At 39.6% G+C, this 21,638-nt stretch overlaps 1 protein-coding gene across 3 annotated transcripts in view; it reads right to left on the bottom strand.

Annotated features, from left to right (window-relative positions):
- Nucleotides 1–1,528: 1,528 nt before the first annotated feature.
- The window catches only part of LOC129775226 (ATP-binding cassette sub-family G member 1), a 51,363-nt gene continuing 31,253 nt past the window's right edge, over nucleotides 1,529–21,638 (bottom strand). For all 3 annotated transcript variants that reach the window (XM_055779661.1, XM_055779662.1, XM_055779660.1), the window contains 6 exons: nucleotides 20,889–21,006; nucleotides 20,634–20,823; nucleotides 2,922–3,749; nucleotides 2,691–2,859; nucleotides 2,535–2,635; nucleotides 1,529–2,480 (listed from right to left, as the gene is read on the bottom strand). In XM_055779661.1, coding sequence (XP_055635636.1) covers nucleotides 1,980–2,480; nucleotides 2,535–2,635; nucleotides 2,691–2,859; nucleotides 2,922–3,749; nucleotides 20,634–20,823; nucleotides 20,889–21,006 — 1,907 coding nt within the window. In that variant the 3' untranslated portion in view covers nucleotides 1,529–1,979. The remainder of the gene's footprint in view (nucleotides 2,481–2,534; nucleotides 2,636–2,690; nucleotides 2,860–2,921; nucleotides 3,750–20,633; nucleotides 20,824–20,888; nucleotides 21,007–21,638) is intronic.

Below are 21,638 nucleotides of genomic sequence, written 5' to 3'. Positions count from 1 at the left end.
CACCAAATCTGTCTGCGAGGCCGTGGCTATCGAATAAGAAAGTCAATGAAGATACAGTGGAACCTGATCCGCAGTGCGGATTATGCGCGACAGCGAGTTCCATAGTAAATCCATAAACCTTCCCGGAATTTGTCTGTGAGTGATAGGCTCATGTACTTTTATTTTGGCCATGGCTTTTACATTATCTGACTACTGGTGTATACGACCTTCTAGATGGATAGTTTATTGATTTCTATATTGATAAAACCTGGTTTTCATGCTGAAATACCTCCTTTTCGTGTTTAAAACTCATTTTTAGTCCTTCATTGCATTATCCGCGATTTTTGTTATTCGCGGTGAGCTAGCCAGACTATTCCGCGGATAATCGGGGTTCTACTAAAATTGATCAATGTAGATAGATTGTAGATAGGTAGATAGGTCACGCGAGATTTGTCGATATCGATCCAACATATTTTTTTTTATTTTTCCAGCTTCCACCAAAAAATTGTCGGACAGACTAAAATCAATTATTGATCAGACTGCTAAAGGGTTATTTTGTCCGTATAGAGCTCGATGTGCTGCTTGTCGACCTGGAGCGTTGATTCGAAGCCTTCTCTAAAGTTCTATACAGTCAAGATTGTTGCTGATAAGGTCGAAAATCAGCACTCATGTCGTTTTTACAGTGTCGGTAGGTCAGATGCTGGTCGCTGCGCCACGAAAATAGACAAAGGGCATATCGTTTTCTGCACACGTTCCAGGCGAGGAATGTGAACAGCGTGGTATGGGGCCCAAACAGAGACACCGTATTCCATTATACTGCGTACGTGAGACACATACAACTAGTGATCCCCGATAACCGTTCGAGTAACCGATTAATCGAATACTTCCTACAAAACTAGATTATTAATCGAACGAATACTGCACAACCAATAATCGAAGCGAACGAATAATTTACGTCGATTAATCGATTCAAACCCAGAGAAAAAAAACCGTGCGGCCGCTGTAGTTTTCTCAGGAAATTCAATCATTATTTTTGATGCTCCCCTAAATTGCCACCCTAATCTAGATCTTTGACGACCGCAACTCTTTCTACTTTTTTCTCATCTTAATTAGCTACACAGGTATGTTATTAGGATACACGCTATTAAATATGTAGCAAAAATGTAGCATTAAATATGTAGCAAAATCGTGTGAAGTCTGAAACGTATTATTATTATTATAATCTATTGAAAACCTAGGGTAAAACAGAGTGTTTTTTATAGAGACATAGACCTTCCAATTGTGGCTCCCGGGGCCAAGTGGTTAGCGAAGTTCCTTTTAGATCGTTAGTGCCATTGAAGGCAAAGAAGAAGGCCAGCTATATTTTAACTAAAAGAGAGCTTGCGCCCCTCTCCATGAACATAGATGACTCCGCTAAAAAAAGATTATTTGAGATTATTTGGAATCACCTTCCTGACGTGGCTGCAATCCTGGGTTATTGCAAAAGTACTTTTGAGGATAAAACTAAATGAATGGGGAGGTCAATGTCAGTAGAAAATATACGCGAATATTTGTTTTATTTTTATTCTTAAATCGCTATATTCACTTTGTTCCATTTAAAATGCTATCACAATCGGGTTTTTACATGTTTAGGTAAAATATATGAAAACTACAAAACCTCTCCAATATTTCTTATCGGCTCTAATTTGTGTATCCATAACCCCTCAAGAATGTCCATGAGAAATAATAAACATTAAATTTATGATAACAAGAGCGGCTTGGATTCCATTCCTTTCGTATTGCATCAGTACTTTATCACTTCGGAACTACTCGAAATTGCTAAAGGTAGAAAAAATAGCTATTTTATTCGTTCTGCCAATGTTCAATGGTTGTGTAAATTGCCTCCATTATCACAATAATTTGGTTTATGGTACTATGAAAGTGATTCTGAACCCCTCTAACTATGAAACTATCGTTTGTAATATATCGTAAACTATGATTTTACTTCCCTCTGCACGATTTTATCTGGTTGTCTTCAGTTTCCATCGCAAGAACAAGAAAGCAGCAACTCTCAGCACAACGAAGATGACCACCAGAGCTACAAGGTCCAAAGTGAAGTTAGCATCTAACATATCCAACTCCTCGAGGGTTGTCGTTGGAGACTTAAAGTGGCAATACACTTGATAGCATTTGAGTTTCTCGCGACCATATGAGTAGGTAGCCAGTGCAGTTCCCTCGAATCCATAGCGAATATAAGAGAGATAGGTAATCCATCGTAGATAGATTGGAATGGCATCGAACGAAACGAAGAATCCAGAGAACAATAAGAACGGTACGGACATTACTGGAGCCAAAAACACACCGTTCTGAACGTTCATCGCAGCTCCGACGACCAGACCAACACTTTGTGCCACGAATGAGATGAGCAAGCAAGATCCAAGGAACATTGCGAAGCGGAACCACTCGAGTGGTTGAGACGTGAAATAGTACACGATCGAAACGTAAAATACGCAGAATATGGCCTGGAAATTAATCATTAATATTTTTTGCATGTACAAAGTGAGTATTTCATTTACCTGGAATGGAATGTCCGATACCGTAATCGCTAAATAATATGATCTCAATGAGTACCATCGGTTGAAATTTTCTTTTAACAAGACTGGCATCTCGAGAGGGACTATAAGACAGATTACCGTTAAAAATAATTCACTCGAATTATGACTAAAACTTACATGATAAAATTGTTATCGTCATGGAGGTATACATGAGGAACAGCATATTGAAAAACAAGAAACCTAAGTTACTGAGCACTTTGGCGCCATCATTGCCTATATCGTAGTACAATGCGCCAATCAAGAATCCAACCAGAATATGAGCGAACAAACGAAGATACATCAAAGTCTATAAACAAAAAAAAACAATGTTATTTCGAAGCTGTTTCGATAAACCCATTCTGAACTCACCCAATCACGTCTACTGAATAGCAGCGTCCGTTTTAACACCACCCAGAACTGGTGGAACTCTGAAGTAGGATATCGTTCAGGCGACAATCCAGCATCCAGTTGACCATCCGCCGGCAAAAGGGCTGAATTCACCTCAGGCTCCTTCTCCGGTTCCACATTAATTTTGATCGTTTCGTTAGTAGTTTCCTTGGCAATGTCATTCACCATTGACGAAGGCAACAATCCGTTACCACCTATACTCAGATTTTCGGCATATTTATTACTATTTCCATTCAACTTGTCATAATTGGACTTCAGATTAGCGTTGGCGTTACCGTTTTCATTTTTCTTATTCTTCAAAGCCGGAAAATCCAATTCACCTCGAATATCACGCTTTCCATTGTCGATCGCGTTCACAAGCTTCCGTATATGGTCACCGTGTTCCCCACAAGCTACTTCAATGATATAACTAGCCGGATTGTGGTAAGACGGGCACTCCAAGTCTAGTGTTCCTAGGAACGGGACCAGCTGTTTCGTGTTTCCCTGATACACACACTGACCGTCGGCGAGTGTGTACAATTGATCGAACATCTCGAAAAGACGAGCCGAAGGCTGATGGATGGTACAGATGATCGTTCGACCTCCTCGTGCCAAAAACTTCAGCAGACTAACACATTGAAAACACGTGGAACTATCCAGCCCCGAAGTTGGCTCGTCGAAGAACATGATCGGTGGGTTATTCACCAGCTCCAGGGCGATCGACAGACGCTTCTGCTGTCCACCGGAAAGATTGCGCGTCAATGTTGCGCGATGCTCCTCCAGGCCGAGAGTGTCCAAAATTTCTTTGATCTGAAAGTAATTAACATATGAACACATTTTACATTAATTAATAGACTATGTGTTTGTGTTGTTTGAGGAAATTAAAAAATATTCGTCTATTTCTGTTTCTTAACACTTATTTCTTAGTTATTTCTGATACAATCAAACTCAATTAGATGACGCTCGTAATAAACAATATCAATCCAGTCCTACGATCCGTTTGGCATGACCAAAAAAATATAGGAGGTCATGTCCCAGACACGACCGCATTGTTGTTTGTTCCGTTTTGCGCGCTTCTCAACAGTTAACATTACCATTAGTTTAGCTGTCATCCTTGGTGGAGATAGTTTTGCTACTGTCATGCGAAACCTAATCGCACACAAAATTCCTAAAAATTATTTTCATGATGAGCCGATGATAGCCTCATTTGATGATTACTCACACAATTGTGTAGTTCTGAACCTTAATGGAATGGCGTCAGTTTGATGTAATGATTGCATACCAGAGACATCAGCGAGTAACTAATTCATCGCGTTTACAGCTCAATCCAAAACGAAGACATGTGATGACGCAAAACAAGGAAGAACAAGCAATGTTCATTGCTTCGTACATACATACATAATAAGTTGAGAGCCGTGGTGGCTCGTGCTCTCTCAATTATTCGTCTCCAATCTACTCGGTCCTGGGCCACTCGTCGCCAACTCCGTAAGCGTCCCGTCATTCGCAAGTCGGCTTCGATCTGGTCGAGTCACCTGGCACGTTGAGTCCCTCTATTTCTGGTGCCGGCGGGGTCATTGAATAGAACGGATTTCACTGCACTGTCGTCCGGCATCCTCGCGACATGTCCGGCCCACCGTAACCTCCCGACTTTCGCCAGGTGTACAATGTAGAACTCTCCAAGTAGTGCCTGTAGCTTGTGGTTCATACGTCTGCGCCACTCTCCGCTCTTCGTTTGTACTCCCCAAAAAACAGGAAGTGGGTTATATCTATGGTATAACCGCAAGGGTGACGTAGGACTATCGTTGATTTAGAGATCATTTGTTTGAAGTTGAATCTAAATCCATTCTGAATGAATGAATAAATGAATATTTGGGGGACTCGAAAACGAGAGCGTTACGTTGGAGGCTCAAGGTTTTATGCATCCAATATTAGTACAAAAAACCTTGTTCTGAAGAATAATCTAGATTGACTTGATTGACAAATCACAAAACTAAATGTATGTGGTCGCAGTATTATATGGATAGAAAACATTAAAATAAACTCGCTTGAGTGTAATTTCCAATTCCAAGGGGAACTGGCAGATTATTTTTCAGCAACGATCACTTCTTTTCAGGTTTCTTCTCGATAACCAGCAAACGAAAAAGTTGCGCGCGCGCGTATGTGTGTGTGTGTGTTTGTGTGTGTGTGTGTGGCGGCCGCTTCGATGTCTTCCCGGGGAACCGTTTTTCGATGCTGATCTCTCTTGGTCACCTTTTCTTCTCCTTCTGATCGATCGGTTTTTCTGCGCTCCCTCACAGTCAAAACAAACTGATTGCATTTCAGGTCAGGTCAGGCCTGGTAATGAATTCCTCGATCCCTCGCCGTCCAGCTCGTCCAACACGTTCAGCTCGTTCAGTAACGATGTTGTCTTGTCGATGTCCTCACGAAAAATGAATTGGTTTCACCACCAGAATATCGCTTGAGTATGCTTTTCGTGCGTGATTGAATCGAGAGAAGGTGTGGTTTACGATGGCAATTTGGAAGGCAAACTCGAGGGGAATGAACACTCTGAGTATGAAAATTTCAGCGACTGAGTAATAATCGATTGAAAATTATATAATTTTTGTGATACGAAACATTTTCCGTTGCACGCGCATACAATATTGGATACGAAAATATCCTACTGATGGGGAAGAATAATCTTCAGAAGCTTTCCAGCTAATTACACTTGATTGAAAAATCACAAAACCAAATGTATTTGGTTGCAGTGTTGTATGGATAGAAAACATTAAAATAAACTCTTTCGCATGAATGTATTTTTCAATTCCCAGGGGAACTGGTAGATTATTTTTCAGCAACGATGATAGCAACGAGGGTTCCGCGCGTGTATGTGTGTGTGGCGGTTGCTCCGATGTTTCAAGCGGAACCGTGGCATCTCTCCTCCTGATGGATTCCCTTCTGGCCTAAGGTGCACAAACAGGCTCTTGGTGACACCGTTCATCAGCGCTTTCATGATAAACGAAGTTAGCTTCACCACAACAGCGACAACATGCTCCAATAGCTGTTCAATTATAACTGAGTGCGTTTACGAACGGCGCTCGCTTATATACCGATTGGTGATTTCAATAGCCTGTTTTGAAAGCAATTTTAAGGCTATTGAAACTAGTTTTTGGATGAAAAAGCAACAAGTCTACAACGCGTAGACATTTTATCTTTCGAATGAAGTGTTTATCATACAATTTCGTTCAGTTGTTTAGGAACTATTAACGCTCAAAATCTCGGTCTCCGGCGTAACGCTTTCGTTTTCGAAACTTTGATATTACACCCCGATATATAAATGAAAGACGTAGTCCTACGTCAAAATAGTCCGCAGCACATTCCGCTCAAAGACGACCAGAGCGAGTATGTCATCCGTGAGCAGCGTCACAGTCTCGAGTCCATAAATGACCACTGGTCTTATTAAGGTTTTGTACACCGTTAGCTTTGTGTGACGCGGTGATCAGAGATCGCAAGTACACGAATTCATCAACCACTTTCAGTTCATCGCCGTCCACTGTCACTGTCCGTGGGAGGCTCACCGTTTTCTCCTTTGAGCCTCTTCCCACCATGTACTTGGTTTTTGACGCATTAATTAGTAGTCCCACCCAACTGGCCTCCGCTTTTAGTCTGGCGTAGTTTGCCCCAGCTGTCGCAAAGGTTCTTATCATTGAGTCATTATCATCTGCGAAGCTCAGGAGTTGGGTACTTTTGGCTTCGTATCGTATCTAGAACGATAATGAAAGTTTGCCTCAGCGAGATCCAATAATCATGTTTTAGGCACATATTCTCCTCCGTTCTTCTTCTTTTCTTTGTTCACGAAAACTCCAAAATCATTTCCCTTCGTTGATCGTCGATGAGTTGCTCGTTATTGACGGCATGGGTAGGAGCGCTCACAAATGAGCAGAACAAATGTATGGGAAAAGGAAAACGCTTCTAGTTTTCATCAATTTAAACCGTTTACACACTAGGAGATTGTACGATATAGCATAAAAAATAAATCTTAGGGAGTTTCCGATTCGTTTGATGTGTAAAATCGTCAAAATCCGTTCACGACAAAAATAGTTATTAGCGTTAACTTTATTTCATAAAAACGTGACCTGTTTTCTGGTTTGGCACCCTTAATGAAAGACGTAGTTCTATGTCAAAAATGATCATCATGCTAAAACCAAAGCACCTAGAAGTATATCCTAAGGTGGGCCAATACGCTAAAACCACTCTGCTGTCATCTTGGAAGTATACTGTACACAAGGTATGGGCAAAATCGCATCGAAATTCGTTCAACAACACTCATCCACAGATAAAACTCACCCTTCTATTCTCCGTTTATACCTCACTTTATTTGAGACAGAAAACATTCACCTATCATCTTCGCAAAGTTCATTCTCGATTTGAACGGAAAAATACTGTCTCGATTACGCTCATCTATTGTCAGAGAACTTTGCATTCCCTCATTTGCCTCTCGGAATGACGTTGTTAGATGGTGATAGAATCAATTTGGAAACTTTTGCTTGAGCCAGCGAGTGTCTCTGTAAAATCATTCGTTTTTCACTCAAATAGCAATCATTGAGCCGTGATCGCGGCAGTAAAATATAGGTAGATAGTTGAAATCGAGTTGTTTCCTGTGCATTATTTCAATCGTTATTTTGTTTCGTGCGATCTTTCCAAAGGAGTATTCATTCATTGAATGTTGTTTTCCACTCTTTGTTTTGTTATGTTCACCATCAGTCCCGATTGAAGAAGGTCGGGAGTGTAAAATGATTCATCGTGCAATCTCACGATTGCTTGCTGCATTCTTTTCGCCATGATTATTCCAAGTAGATACAACAGTGATTTATAATTAGGTGTGGAGAAATGAGCGAATGTACTTTTCCATACTTGCTGTACACAATTCGTTTGTGCACAACCTCACTTGTGATCAGTCTGTCTCTTTCACGATTCAAGCAAATAATTCCCCTTCTGTTTTTTTCCGTACTGTTTTCATATACCGCTCCCCTAACCAACTTAGTGACGAAACGGCCTCACCTAGTACGATAGACCCATCTTGGTTAGAACATATGAACAAGCCGTTTTCCGTTCTGTTTTCTCCAGTCTTCCGAAAACATATCGAATCAACACACAAGTACATTTATGAATAAGTGTATACCAATATGATATGTGGAGAAAAGATATCGAGGTATTCTTACACACTCAAGGTAATGGAATACGCCAAGCGATAAAATACTTTCTCCGATATTGTCGATCTTGGCTCGTCAAATATCCTTAGGCCTACCAAACTTTCCTTTAATCAAGGAAACAATACCGAATAGGTTACAGATGTATAATTTATTCAAGCCGACGTACATCTTCTTTGCACAGAAGCGTTTAACAGCTGTTGGGTTTAGCTTCTCCATTCTTCTCAATACCGATAGATCGTTAGACATCTTATTATGAATTCAGCTTTGGTGTGAATGTAACTGACCTCCAAAGTTTTTGGACCAGCTTCGTCCACTGTGTTCAGCTCCGGTGTATTCATTCTGGTGCTCGGTTGCGTTCAAACTCTTAACATATTGGGGACTGATCTGGAGAGCATATCGTCATTTACATTTAAATTTATTCACCAAACGTCAACAGGATTTACATGAGTGCCCTAATGATCGAACCTTACTACTAATCTACAAATACTTCTTAAAACTAACTTATTTATAAACTGAATTTATGTGAGGACTACAGAGTACAGAGCTTTAAGGGACGAACGAGAAAGATTACAATCTGTCATATCCAGTGGGGTTAAAGCTACCTGCAATGGTTCACTGTGCCAGGGCCCTCTGGTGAGACAGTAGGGGCAAACATACTGTGGAGGGTGTGTCCTTGTACCTCGCTACCTCCGTTAACGATAGAGTATGTTAAATCTCCTCGTTCATGCATCTCTCGGCATGGATCGCGTTACTTTTTGATAAGGGTTTCCCCTTATGATTTTACAGAGATTGCTCCGGCGAATGCGTTTCTCAATGTTTTCATGTATTCATGTGTTGCTGATTTTATGGTGTTGCCGGCTTGTTCATATGTTCTAACCAAGATGGGTCTATCGTACTAGGTGAGGCCGTTTCGTCACTAAGTTGGTTAGGGGAGCGGTATATGAAAACAGTACGGAAAAAAACAGAAGGGGAATTATTTGCTTGAATCGTGAAAGAGACAGACTGATCACAAGTGAGGTTGTGCACAAACGAATTGTGTACAGCAAGTATGGAAAAGTACATTCGCTCATTTCTCCACACCTAATTATAAATCACTGTTGTATCTGCTTGGAATAATCATGGCGAAAAGAATGCAGCAAGCAATCGTGAGATTGCACGATGAATCATTTTACACTCCCGATCTTCTTCAATCGGGACTGATGGTGAACATAACAAAACAAAGAGTGGAAAACAACATTCAATGAATGAATACTCCTTTGGAAAGATCGCACGAAACAAAATAACGATTGAAATAATGCACAGGAAACAACTCGATTTCAACTATCTACCTATATTTTACTGCCGCGATCACGGCTCAATGATTGCTATTTGAGTGAAAAACGAATGATTTTACAGAGACACTCGCTGGCTCAAGCAAAAGTTTCCAAATTGATTCTATCACCATCTAACAACGTCATTCCGAGAGGCAAATGAGGGAATGCAAAGTTCTCTGACAATAGATGAGCGTAATCGAGACAGTATTTTTCCGTTCAAATCGAGAATGAACTTTGCGAAGATGATAGGTGAATGTTTTCTGTCTCAAATAAAGTGAGGTATAAACGGAGAATAGAAGGGTGAGTTTTATCTGTGGATGAGTGTTGTTGAACGAATTTCGATGCGATTTTGCCCATACCTTGTGTACAGTATACTTCCAAGATGACAGCAGAGTGGTTTTAGCGTATTGGCCCACCTTAGGATATACTTCTAGGCGCTTTGGTTTTAGCATGATGATCATTTTTGACATAGAACTACGTCTTTCATTAAGGGTGCCAAACCAGAAAACAGGTCACGTTTTTATGAAATAAAGTTAACGCTAATAACTATTTTTGTCGTGAACGGATTTTGACGATTTTACACATCAAACGAATCGGAAACTCCCTAAGATTTATTTTTTATGCTATATCGTACAATCTCCTAGTGTGTAAACGGTTTAAATTGATGAAAACTAGAAGCGTTTTCCTTTTCCCATACATTTGTTCTGCTCATTTGTGAGCGCTCCTACCCATGCCGTCAATAACGAGCAACTTATCGACGATCAACGAAGGGAAATGATTTTGGAGTTTTCGTGAACAAAGAAAAGAAGAAGAACGGAGGAGAATATGTGCCTAAAACATGATTATTGGATCTCGCTGAGGCAAACTTTCATTATCGTTCTAGATACGATACGAAGCCAAAAGTACCCAACTCCTGAGCTTCGCAGATGATAATGACTCAATGATAAGAAACTTTGCGACAGCTGGGGCAAACTACGCCAGACTAAAAGCGGAGGCCAGGTGGGTGGGACTACTAATTAATGCGTCAAAAACCAAGTACATGGTGGGAAGAGGCTCAAAGGAGAAAACGGTGAGCCTCCCACGGACAGTGACAGTGGACGGCGATGAACTGAAAGTGGTTGATGAATTCGTGTACTTGCGATCTCTGATCACCGCGTCACACAAAGCTAACGGTGTACAAAACCTTAATAAGACCAGTGGTCATTTATGGACTCGAGACTGTGACGCTGCTCACGGAGGACATACTCGCTCTGGTCGTCTTTGAGCGGAATGTGCTGCGGACTATTTTGACGTAGGACTACGTCTTTCATTTCTATATCGGGGTGTAATATCAAAGTTTCGAAAACGAAAGCGTTACGCCGGAGACCGAGATTTTGAGCGTTAATAGTTCCTAAACAACTGAACGAAATGGTATGATAAACACTTCATTCGAAAGATAAAATGTCTACGCGTTGTAGACTTGTTACTTTTTCATCCAAAAACTAGTTTCAATAGCCCTAAAATTGCTTTCAAAACAGGCTATTTCAATCAAGTGTAATTAGCTGGAAAGCTTCTGAAGATTATTCTTCCCCATCAGTAGGATATTTTCGTATCCAATATTGTATGCGCGTGCAACGGAAAATGTTTCGTATCGCAAAAATTATATAATTTTCAATCGATTATTACTCAGTCGCTGGAATTTTCATACTCAGAGTGTTCATTCCCCTCGAGTTTGCCTTCCGAAAACATACGCAATTTTCATCAACGCGCGTTCATAACAAACACGTATTCTCTCTTGGTACGAAGTGCACCAAAATCAGAAACAAGTGAACACAAAATGTACACGGCGTAGAGTTCAGATACTAAACATCGCTTCTCAGTTGTGTGATGCCCGCCTCATTTTATACACACACACACATCAAATTCTAGCGCCCCTTATGTCTTCGCTCGTTCTAAGCTAAGGTGTCGTGCACAAATTACGTAACGCTAAAAATGCCCAGGCCCTGTTGCATAGTCAAAATTTCACTAGTAATATTAGTCTTGTAACTTGTAGATTCCTGTTACATAATGAATCTAGAAGTACAAATCTACAAGTCTAATATTACAAGTTGCTTACACTAATATTATTAGTGTTACATATTACACATTACAAGTGAATGTTGCATAGACAACATACAAGAGCAAATTATTAGTTTCAACTTGTACTTATTTCTACAACTTCGAGTGAACCCTTAATTTAATCTACAAGTTGTTTTTTCAATATGTTCAATATGAGTTTCGTTTCAACGTTTTAAATGAACCGAGCTACAAAAAAGTAATTTTTTTATAAATAAAAATGAGATATTACGCATCGGACATAAATTTCACTTTACATCATGAAGATTTTTCGCAGCGTTTCGGATGAGTCTTGTAAATGTAGAGCAAATTTTGCGAGTAATTGGCCTTATCGAACTTTCAACTCATTGAAGCGCACTCAAGCCACGCCAACATTTGAGTACAATCTTACATTGGCTCCAGGAATCAAATGCAGTGATACCGGGGTAGGTCAGGAAATTCTCATATCAACAGTGGGACTAACCATAATATCCATCAAAAAAACGTTGACTTTGACAGATAAATGAGGGGTTACTAATAAAACAATGACGCGTTACTAATGAAACATGCATTAATACTATTAGTCCGATGTAAGATTATAATGCAACGCAAAGTATTAGAACTTGTAGCTTGTAGACTTGTGACTTGTAACTTGTAACTAATATCATGAGGCTGATTATGCAACAGGGCCCAGGTCGGAATCAAATCTCGCGTAACTTTTGAAAAGGTCCTATGTAACATTCACATCAACTCGAGAAAAACGAAGTTAAAGACCGGAACATTGTTCCGCGAATTGTTTCAAAAGGAATCGATCTTTATCACTACTTTTACCAGTATCAGCAAAAAAAAACTCTAGAAAACCAATCGAAACTGTTGTGATGTGATTTTAGTTTGAAATTGAAGCCTCCTAGCGGAAAATGTTACATTGGACTTTGGACTGACGGCTTTGTACATTGGACAAATTACGTTGCACGATGAAAATTTGAAAATAACTACTGAACAACGATCCAAACACTTGCACTTCGTGCTAAAAGCAGATCTTTATTGTTATCATTCGTAGAATTCTCACGTAACTTTTGAAAAGGTCCAATGTAACATTTTCGTCAACTTGAGAAAAACGAAGTATAAGACCCAAACATTATCCCGCGAATTGTCTTAAAAGCTTTCGATCTTTATCGCTACTTTCACCACTAGCAGTCAACAATAACTCTGAAAAACCAATCGTAACTGTTGTTCCGTGATTTGAGATTAAAGTTGAAGACTAGCAGCGAAAAATGTTACATTGGACCTTTTGACTGCCCGCATTTGCACATTGGACATATTACGTTGCACGATAAGAATTTGAAACTAACTACTAAACAACAATCCAAATAACAGCATTTCATTCTAAAGGCAGATTATTATTGTTATCACTCGTCGAATTGCACTAAAATCGGTAACAACACCTGTAAGAAACAAAAACTCAAAACGACCGAAGTACGACTTCGTATTGTTTTGACTGCTTTGATACTTCGGACGTTTCAGGCGTCGGAGAAAAGAGGCGTCCGAAGTAACAGCCGGGCGCATAAAATCCGAATCTGTACATTGGATATTTTTTGTATCGGCGATAAAAAGATGAAGAATTTTTTTTTTGTCTTTATTAGAGAGATTTTCAGCCTTAGGCTGGTTCGAAAGATGAAGAAGATAAATACGTGAACGATTGTTTTTGTAATACATTCAATGATTGAAAACTAATAGCGTGCATCCATTAACTCGATTTGTTTACATTTGTTACATAGGACCATTTCAAAAGTTACGCGAGAAATGTTCTTACGGGATTATTACATACAATAAATAACAGACGGAATAACCTTTTGTTTAGCAGTCATGACAAAATCAGAATATGTGTTTTGGTCTGAAAAAATCTTTTTATCTTAACTTTCCTTCTATATTGAAATCTAAAATTATGCTTAAAAATTAAACTTATAAACCTAATCCAATTTGTATGCATAATTGTAGCTTTAGTATCATTGATTGGCATAGAAATTATTGATTAGACGATGTTGATGGTATCCACGTAATGTCAGGAAATATATACACAGTAGTAAAAATACATTGCTTTATTGACGTGCAATGGAAATTTATTTAGTTACCAGGGGATACTTGTTCACATTGGGCAACGTAAATACTTTAATTATAATATATTTCAGGTACACACAAAAATGTAATGGTAGTAATGAATCAAAAGGTAGCATAAAAAGGCTAAACTGGAGAACTGTCAACGCTTGAAAAGGGCACATAAAGTTACTATACAACCATTTCATGCCAAACCGTCATTTCTGGTGGAAAAACTGATTTTTCGGACCACCCTAAAATCGAAATGAGGTCTAACATTTTGCGGAAAGGAACAAAACTACCACTTTTCAGGAAAATCTGAGAACCACTATATCGGCATGGAATGGTTGTATATAGTTAATGCTTAGGATATGGCCAGGACAGGAATTTTTAATTCCAAACAAATTAATTGGATATGTTTTTATTTAAATTTCTTTTTTTTATTTTAAAATTAAACTATTGCTAAAAGCTATTGTTTTGTTCTCGCCCAGTTCTACATCTTCAACACCTACGTAAAAGTATTTAGATGCTTTTCTGAATCTCCAAAGTCTGGACCTGGAACATCAGATTTGATGTATTATTCTTGGCATATATTACTCAAGAAAGTGAGATAAAGTGTTCTGGTGTGCGAATTAGTCTAAGTGAATTCTGGTGTTTCAGTTTGTTTTGTTCAATTCAACGATCAATAGCAAAACGTAGTTCAGAAGACCATAAAATAAGATTCAGGTTGAAACTTTCTAGGTTATGTTCAACGACGGATTCCAGTGAGAACAGGCGAATTCAGCATTTTCAATGGTTCGAGCTTTAATATTTCCTGAACCGATTTAATCCCTTTTTTCGCTTTGAACAGTGCATTTTCAAATCTTTTGAAAAATAAACTTGCAAAGGAAATGAACTTTCACGACAGTATGAGTGCGCTTTTGGAATTTACATTCTCTTTGTTTTAATAAGAAAAAGATTAACGATGTTATTTATTATAACGCATTATGAATAAAATAGGGGAGATGAGAAAACATATTATTAACCTCAAGCCATTATTGCAACGATATTGTAAAAAATCTGTAAATTCTGTAGGAAAAACCCAAAAAATGTAATCTGTATCTACTTGGTACAGTTAAAAAAATCTAAAAAATCTGTAGAAATGTTCCAGATGCATCTATCGGTACTTGCTTGTTGGCTGCTGTTGAACCCATCTTGGCTCAGGAAACACACCTCACACCGGAATCGAAGCAAGCTGCTTAAGCAGATGAGGCCCGTGAATTTATTTAGGAATAAAAATGGAATTTTGTTACGTAACGACCACGGCTACCCCCCTCCCCTATGTCACATTAAGTAACGCAATCTCGACCTCCCTGCCCCACCCCCCTAAAATCTAGTTACTTAATTTGTGCACGACGCCTAAGCATAAAAACAACAGCGCGCCTCCATACCAACCGTATACACTTATATGATGAAAAATAAATCAACAGAGAAAGCGAAGCAGACAAACCAGATTCGAGCGCGGTTTAAAACTGGGTGTATAAACCGGTGTAAAGATACGGTGCAATAAGAATGTTCGAACCTTAAAGCGAACGGTGTCGACAACAAAACATTTCAACTATGCTTCGGTGCGCGTTGATTCGCCCGAGCGCATGTGTACACAAGGAGTGAGAATTCAACTGAGTGCAAAAAAAAGTTGCACATCAGCACCGCGTTGCATTCCGAAGACTGATTTTCTCCGAACGACGACGTTATAACACGTACAATTTTAGGCATTAAAAAAATTTCACTTGGAATTATGTGTTGGGGAAAACTATGAGTTAGTAATCGCTTTAAGCTTTTTTGCATCCTTATACTAAGGACCGTATCGTTATTTATGGGTACGCCTTAGAGTCTCCGTCTGAAAAAGACTATAGCTTGTTTTGACAGCTGTTTATTTTTCTCCTGTTGTTGACACAGTTAGCGTTCAGTTAGCATTGTTAAAAGATCGTTTTTTCCTAAAAGTGCAATCATGAGAGGGCTAACAGAAGAAAAACGAAAATCCATTGTGACCAGATACTGCTCCGAAACAGGAATATCAATGAGAAAATTGGCGAAGGCGGAAGGAGTAAGCGTCCATGCGGTCCAAAACGCTATCAAGCGATTTGGTATGTATAATACATTGAAGGATCTACCCGGTCGCGGCAGAAAACCTGGGCCATCCAAGCCAAACTTGGATAAAAAGATTTGCAGGCAATTTGAAAGAAAAAAGGAATTATCGATACGGGATTGCGCAAAAAAGTGTGGAACATCAATCGGTATGGTTCAACGTGCCAAAGAACGTAACTCACTGAAGGCATATAGAAAGCAAAAATGTCCCAAACGCAGCCAAATTCAGGCAAGTTCCGTGAAAACCCGTGCCCGTAAGCTTTACGATGGGATTTTAAGCAAACGCGAACTGTGCATCGTCATGGATGATGAAACCTACGTCAAACTGGACTACAAAACTCTTCCTGGGGCACAGTTTTACACTGTAAAGCAAGGAACAGATGTCCCGAACGCGGAGAAGTCAATTTTTTGCGAAAAATTCGGTAAGAAAGTGCTGGTTTGGCAAGCTGTTTGTCAATGTGGCATGAAATCATCTCCTTTCTTCACTCTCGGGAATATGAATGGTGAAATTTACCGGAAAGAATGTCTCCAAAAGCGTGTGTTACCGCTCATCCGAAAGCACACTGGTCCGACACTATTTTGGCCTGATTTGGCATCATGCCACTATGCACGTTTGACCTTGGATTGGTATCGCGAGAATAATGTCGATTTTGTGGAAAAGGAGATGAATCCTCCAAATTGTCCGCAAATAAGACCTATTGAAAAATTTTGGGCTTTGATGAAGGGACGACTGCGGAAGAAGGACAAGGCAGCCGATGACCTTGAGCAGTTCAAAAAGGATTGGATAAATGTGAGCAAACAAGTCGATGAGACGGTTGTCCAGAACCTAATGAGGGACATCAAGAAGCAGGTGCGATCATTGGCGCGAAAATCAGAATCTTGATTATTTTTTACTGTTACTCCTTTCTTTCATTCATAAGATACAATATTTTGATATCAGAACTGAAAAATAAATGCAATATTTGAAATAAAGCTGTGTTTTGAGCGTACCCATAATTAACGATACGGTCCTTACTGGTGAAAATGATTTTTTATCTCTTATATCAGGGGATCTCAAAGTGGTCGATAACGATGTTTCAGGGGTCGACATAAACGAAAATAGATTTTGGTGATCAACCAGGTCTAATCAACACATGTTCTTATTTGAAACTTTCAAGATACTGTATAAGTTGTGTTACGTGAACCAACTTGTTATAAGAATAACTAATATTTTAGTAGAAAGTATCATTGCTGTAATTTGTATTAATAGTTATTAATAACACTTGATGTTTACTGAATTTTATGTATATTTATTAACGAGAAAATGATGTTACCTTTATTCATTTAACCAACGGCAATGTTTTCGAATTGGTAAGTATTTTGCATGAATGAGATAAAGATATTTTTTAGAGAATTTTGGCAATTAGGGTCGATGATATCTCTTCATTCTGGTCTCTTGCCCATAATAGTTTGAGAGTCTCTGTCTTAGGGTGGGTTTAGACTAGTGATATATTCGTGTGAAGAAATATGATGAGATTTCTAGAAATCGCATCAACCGTTTCCACTAGCGTGAACTTATATAATGAATATATTCATATTTTCGGTGAATTTATTCACCTGAAGTAGAACTGCATCCAACTCTAGTGATTTCTCACCAGTGAGAAATTCACCAGCGTTTACATATGCCTGAATTTATTCTATGCATTCTATACATATATGCCTCGAAGAAGTGTATCATATATTGGTTTGGGGAAAAAGAAATGTCGTATATTGTCAATATATGGCAACACTTAAACATATCTTGTGTTGTACTTATCGCATCGGGTCATACTATACGGCTATTTAAAGACGACTATCAAGTGTCGTTTTGACAGTGTTGTGATTGTCCTTTTCAGTCTCAAGTTATAGCGCGTCAAAGGTGGAGTCCTTCTTCTTCTTCTTGAATGGCGTTAACGTTCCCTGTGGAACTTTTGCCGTCTCAACGTATGCATTAACTAGCGTCATTTATTAATACTTAGTTGAGATTTTCTGAGCCATATAACACGCCTTGAATGTATTCCGAGGCAAGCTCTAGAATACGCGTGATCACAGTGCAAGTCGAAGGAAATTTCTTTGACGAAAAAATCCCCCGGCCAGAACGGGAATCGAACCCGAACACCCGGCATGATAATGTGAGACGCTAACCACTCGGCCACAGGTGCACAAATGTGGAGTCCACCAAGCATTTCGCCATATTTTACGTTTTTACAAACTGCGAGGTAAAACTGCAACGGAGGCGGCCGAAAACATTCGTGTAGTTTATTGACCCGATACTGTAACGATTCGCACAGCACAGCGTTGGTTTGATCGATTTCGTACTGGTGTAGTGGCTGTCGAAGATACACCCCGTACTGGTAGGCCAATCGTCGTGGAAACCGATAAAATCGTTGAAATCATCCAAGTAGACCGGCATGTGAGCACTCGCACTCGATTGGCCAGAAAACTGGGTAGACCATAAAACCGTTTGGAACCATTTGCAGAAGATTGGATTCCAAAAAAAGCTGGATGTATGGGTGTCACACGAGTTGACGCAAAAAACTCTTTTAGACCGAATCAACGCCTGCGATGCACTGCTGAAACGGAACGAACTCGACCCATTTTTGAAGAAGATGGTGACTGGTGATGAAAAGTGGATCACGCACGACAACCTAAAGCGAAAAAACAGGAAGTGGGTTATATCTATGGTATAACCGCAAGGGTGACGTAGGACTATCGTTGATTTAGAGATCATTTGTATGAAGTTGAATCTGAATTCATTCTGAATGAATGAATATTTGAAGAACTTCGAAAACGAGAGCGTTACGTTGGAGGCACAAGGTTTTATGCATCCAATATTGGATACGGAAATATCCTACTGATGGGGAAGAATAATCTTCAGAAGCTATCCTGTTGATTGCGATTGATTGAAAAATCACAAAACCAAATGTATTTGATCACAGTGTTACATGGAAAGAAAACATTCAAATAAACTCTTTAACATGAATATATTTTGAAAATTCCCAAAGGAACTGGCAGATTATTTTCAGTAACGATTAGATATTTCCACATTTTCCTCGATACTGGAAGCCCACCAGTGGTTAATGCCAACTCGATAACCACCTGTTAATAGCACTTGATTGAAACATATTTGGTCACAGTGTTACATGGATAGAAAACATTCAATTAAACTCTTTCACATGAATATATTTTGAAAATTCCCAGAGGATCTGGCAGATTATTTTCCAGCAATGATTAGATCTTTCCGGAACTTTCTCGATGCTGAATGGCATCCTAACGGAAAGAGTTCTGCGCGTGTATGTGTCGATCCTTCGCCGTCCACCTCCTCCAGCACGTTAGGCAACGATGTTGTCTTGTCGATGTCCTCACGAAAAATGAATGTGTCTCACCACCAGAATATCGCTTAAGTATGCTTTTTGTGTGTGATTGAATCGAGAGAAGGTGTGGTTTACGATGGCAATTTGGAAGGCAAACTAGAGGGAAATGAACTCTCTGAGCTCGGAACTTTCGGCGAATGAGCAATAATCGATTGCGGATGCATACAATATTGGATACGGAAATATCCTACTGATGGGGAAGAATAATCTTCTGAAGCTATCCTGTTAATTGCGATTGATTGAAAAACCACAAAACCAAATGTATTTGGTCACAGTGTTACATGGATAGAAAACATTCAATTAAACTCTTTCACATGAATATATTTTGAAAATTCCCAAAGGAACTGGCAGATTATTTTCAGTAACCATTAGATATTTCCACATTTTCCTCGATACTACTGGAAGCCCACCAGTGGTTAATGCCAACTCGATAACCACCTGTTAATAGCCGCGCGTGTATGTGTGTGTAGCGATGTCTTCCCAGGGAACCGTTTGTGGCATCACTCTCCTCCTGATAGATTCCCTTCTGGCCTAGGGTGTACAAACAGGCTCTTGGTGACACCGTTCATCCGCGCTTTCATGATAAATAAAGAGCTTCACCGCAACAGCGACAACATGCTCCAATCGCTGTTCAATTAGAACTGAGTGGATTTCCGAGCGCCGCTCGCTTATATACCGATTGGTGATTTTGGTGTTTGGTGGGATTGGAAGGGAATCATCCACTATGAGCTGCTCAACTATGGCCAGACCCTCAACTCGTTTCTCTACTGTGAGCAGCTTGACCGTTTGAAGCAGGCAATTGACCAGAAGCGGCCAGAAATAATCAATACGAATGGTGTAGTTTTCCACCAGGACAATGCTCGGTTTCACACATCTTTGATGACCCGCCAGAAGTTACGGGAGCTCGAATGGGATGTCCTATTGCACCCACCGTATAGTCCGGACCTGGCTCCAAGTGATTATCATCTCTTCCGGTCCATGCAAACCGCTCTTGGTGATACTAAGTTGGCCTCAAAAGAGGCTTGCGAAAACTGGCTGTCTGAGTTTTTTACAAATAAGGAGGGGGGTTTTATAAGGGGGGATAATTAAGTTTGCGAACAAAACGGCGCATATTTGAATTAAATTGAATTTTAAGTATATTAAAAAAAAGTCAAATTTCGATCAGAAATACGACATTTCTAACCCGTTTACATCTATTTTCAGGTGAATAAATCCATCCATAGCTATAGATCTCGCTAATGTAAACCCGCCTAATTGAGATATTAGATAATTGAGTAGTAATTAATATAGTGAAATATCAAATCAAATAAAAAATCACAGTTAACGTTCCAAATGTTTCAGACCAACACTGTATCCGAAAATCGTCATGCACTTTTCACACCGTTAGCCGAAATATTCTCAAATCGGATACATAAATATTCCGCAACACTCTGATTGGATAACTCCCTCACTTGTAACGATTCGGTACACATTGTGCAAAAACCCCCGAACATAATCACTCACCACATGCAGTTTCTCGCTTTTTTCCACCTTCTGGCTCAACTTAAGGCTGGCGGCCACATGCATTGCTTCCTCCACCGTCAGATTGGCGTGCAGCTGATTATCCTGCATAATGTACGCCGACAGTTTACGGAACTGGCTGAGGTTGCGTTCCTTTCCATTCATCGTGATCGAACCTTCAATGTTGGTGGTCCTACAATTGAAAGTAGTGTAGAAGTATAATGTTGCATTCGGCAGCCATGTGTAATGCTTTCTTACTTGTAACCGGTCAAAATGTTCAGCAGCGTACTTTTACCAGCTCCTGAAGGTCCCATGATAGCAGTTAGCTCGCCGGATCGAAGTCTGCCGCTGACCTCTTTGAGTATTGTCTTCACATCTGAAGGAGAGGTGACAGGCGATTAAAAATGCAATTAATGAATTGATACAGCGTTTTTCTGAATTGGTTATTTCTTCCTTGGAGAAAATAAAAACTAAACAGTATAAAACATACTTCCAGACAAAATTACTCCCTCGCACGTGCCATTTTTTGCTTATGAGGTGACGATGAGACGTGCGTTTCAAAGGTGACTTATAATTAAGGGATTGATTGTATGCCAACTGTACACCCGGACGAGATCATTGCAAAATGACAGAGTTCAGTCGATTGCGTGTTTCGATAAGTCAGTTCGAGGCTAAATTATTATTGTTTGATGTACATTTACTTGGAAATGAAGCATTGTCAATAATTGCTTGCGTGGGAATGTTTCGCTGTGAATCCGATATATTTGTGAGTGTACTGATGAAGTATTTGATTGCTGCTAATTGTAATGAACGCATCTGTTGATGCCACATCTATTCGTTGAAATTGAGGATAAAATTCTAGTATCTCAAAAAAACGTGATCTTTTTTATCGCTGTATACGACATCACTATATTATTATTCCCAAACAATTATTGACCAAGACGGTACGCCTTTTTCGATCCAGAAACATGCTGTGATGTCACCAGTAGTAGCCAATATTGCTCACAA

The sequence above is a fragment of the Toxorhynchites rutilus genome, chromosome 3, assembly GCF_029784135.1.
Source record: "Toxorhynchites rutilus septentrionalis strain SRP chromosome 3, ASM2978413v1, whole genome shotgun sequence".
NCBI classification, from domain to species: Eukaryota; Metazoa; Arthropoda; class Insecta; order Diptera; family Culicidae; genus Toxorhynchites; species Toxorhynchites rutilus.
The sequence above is the reverse complement of the archived record's forward strand: the minus strand, read 5'-3'. Positions and strand labels throughout refer to the sequence as shown.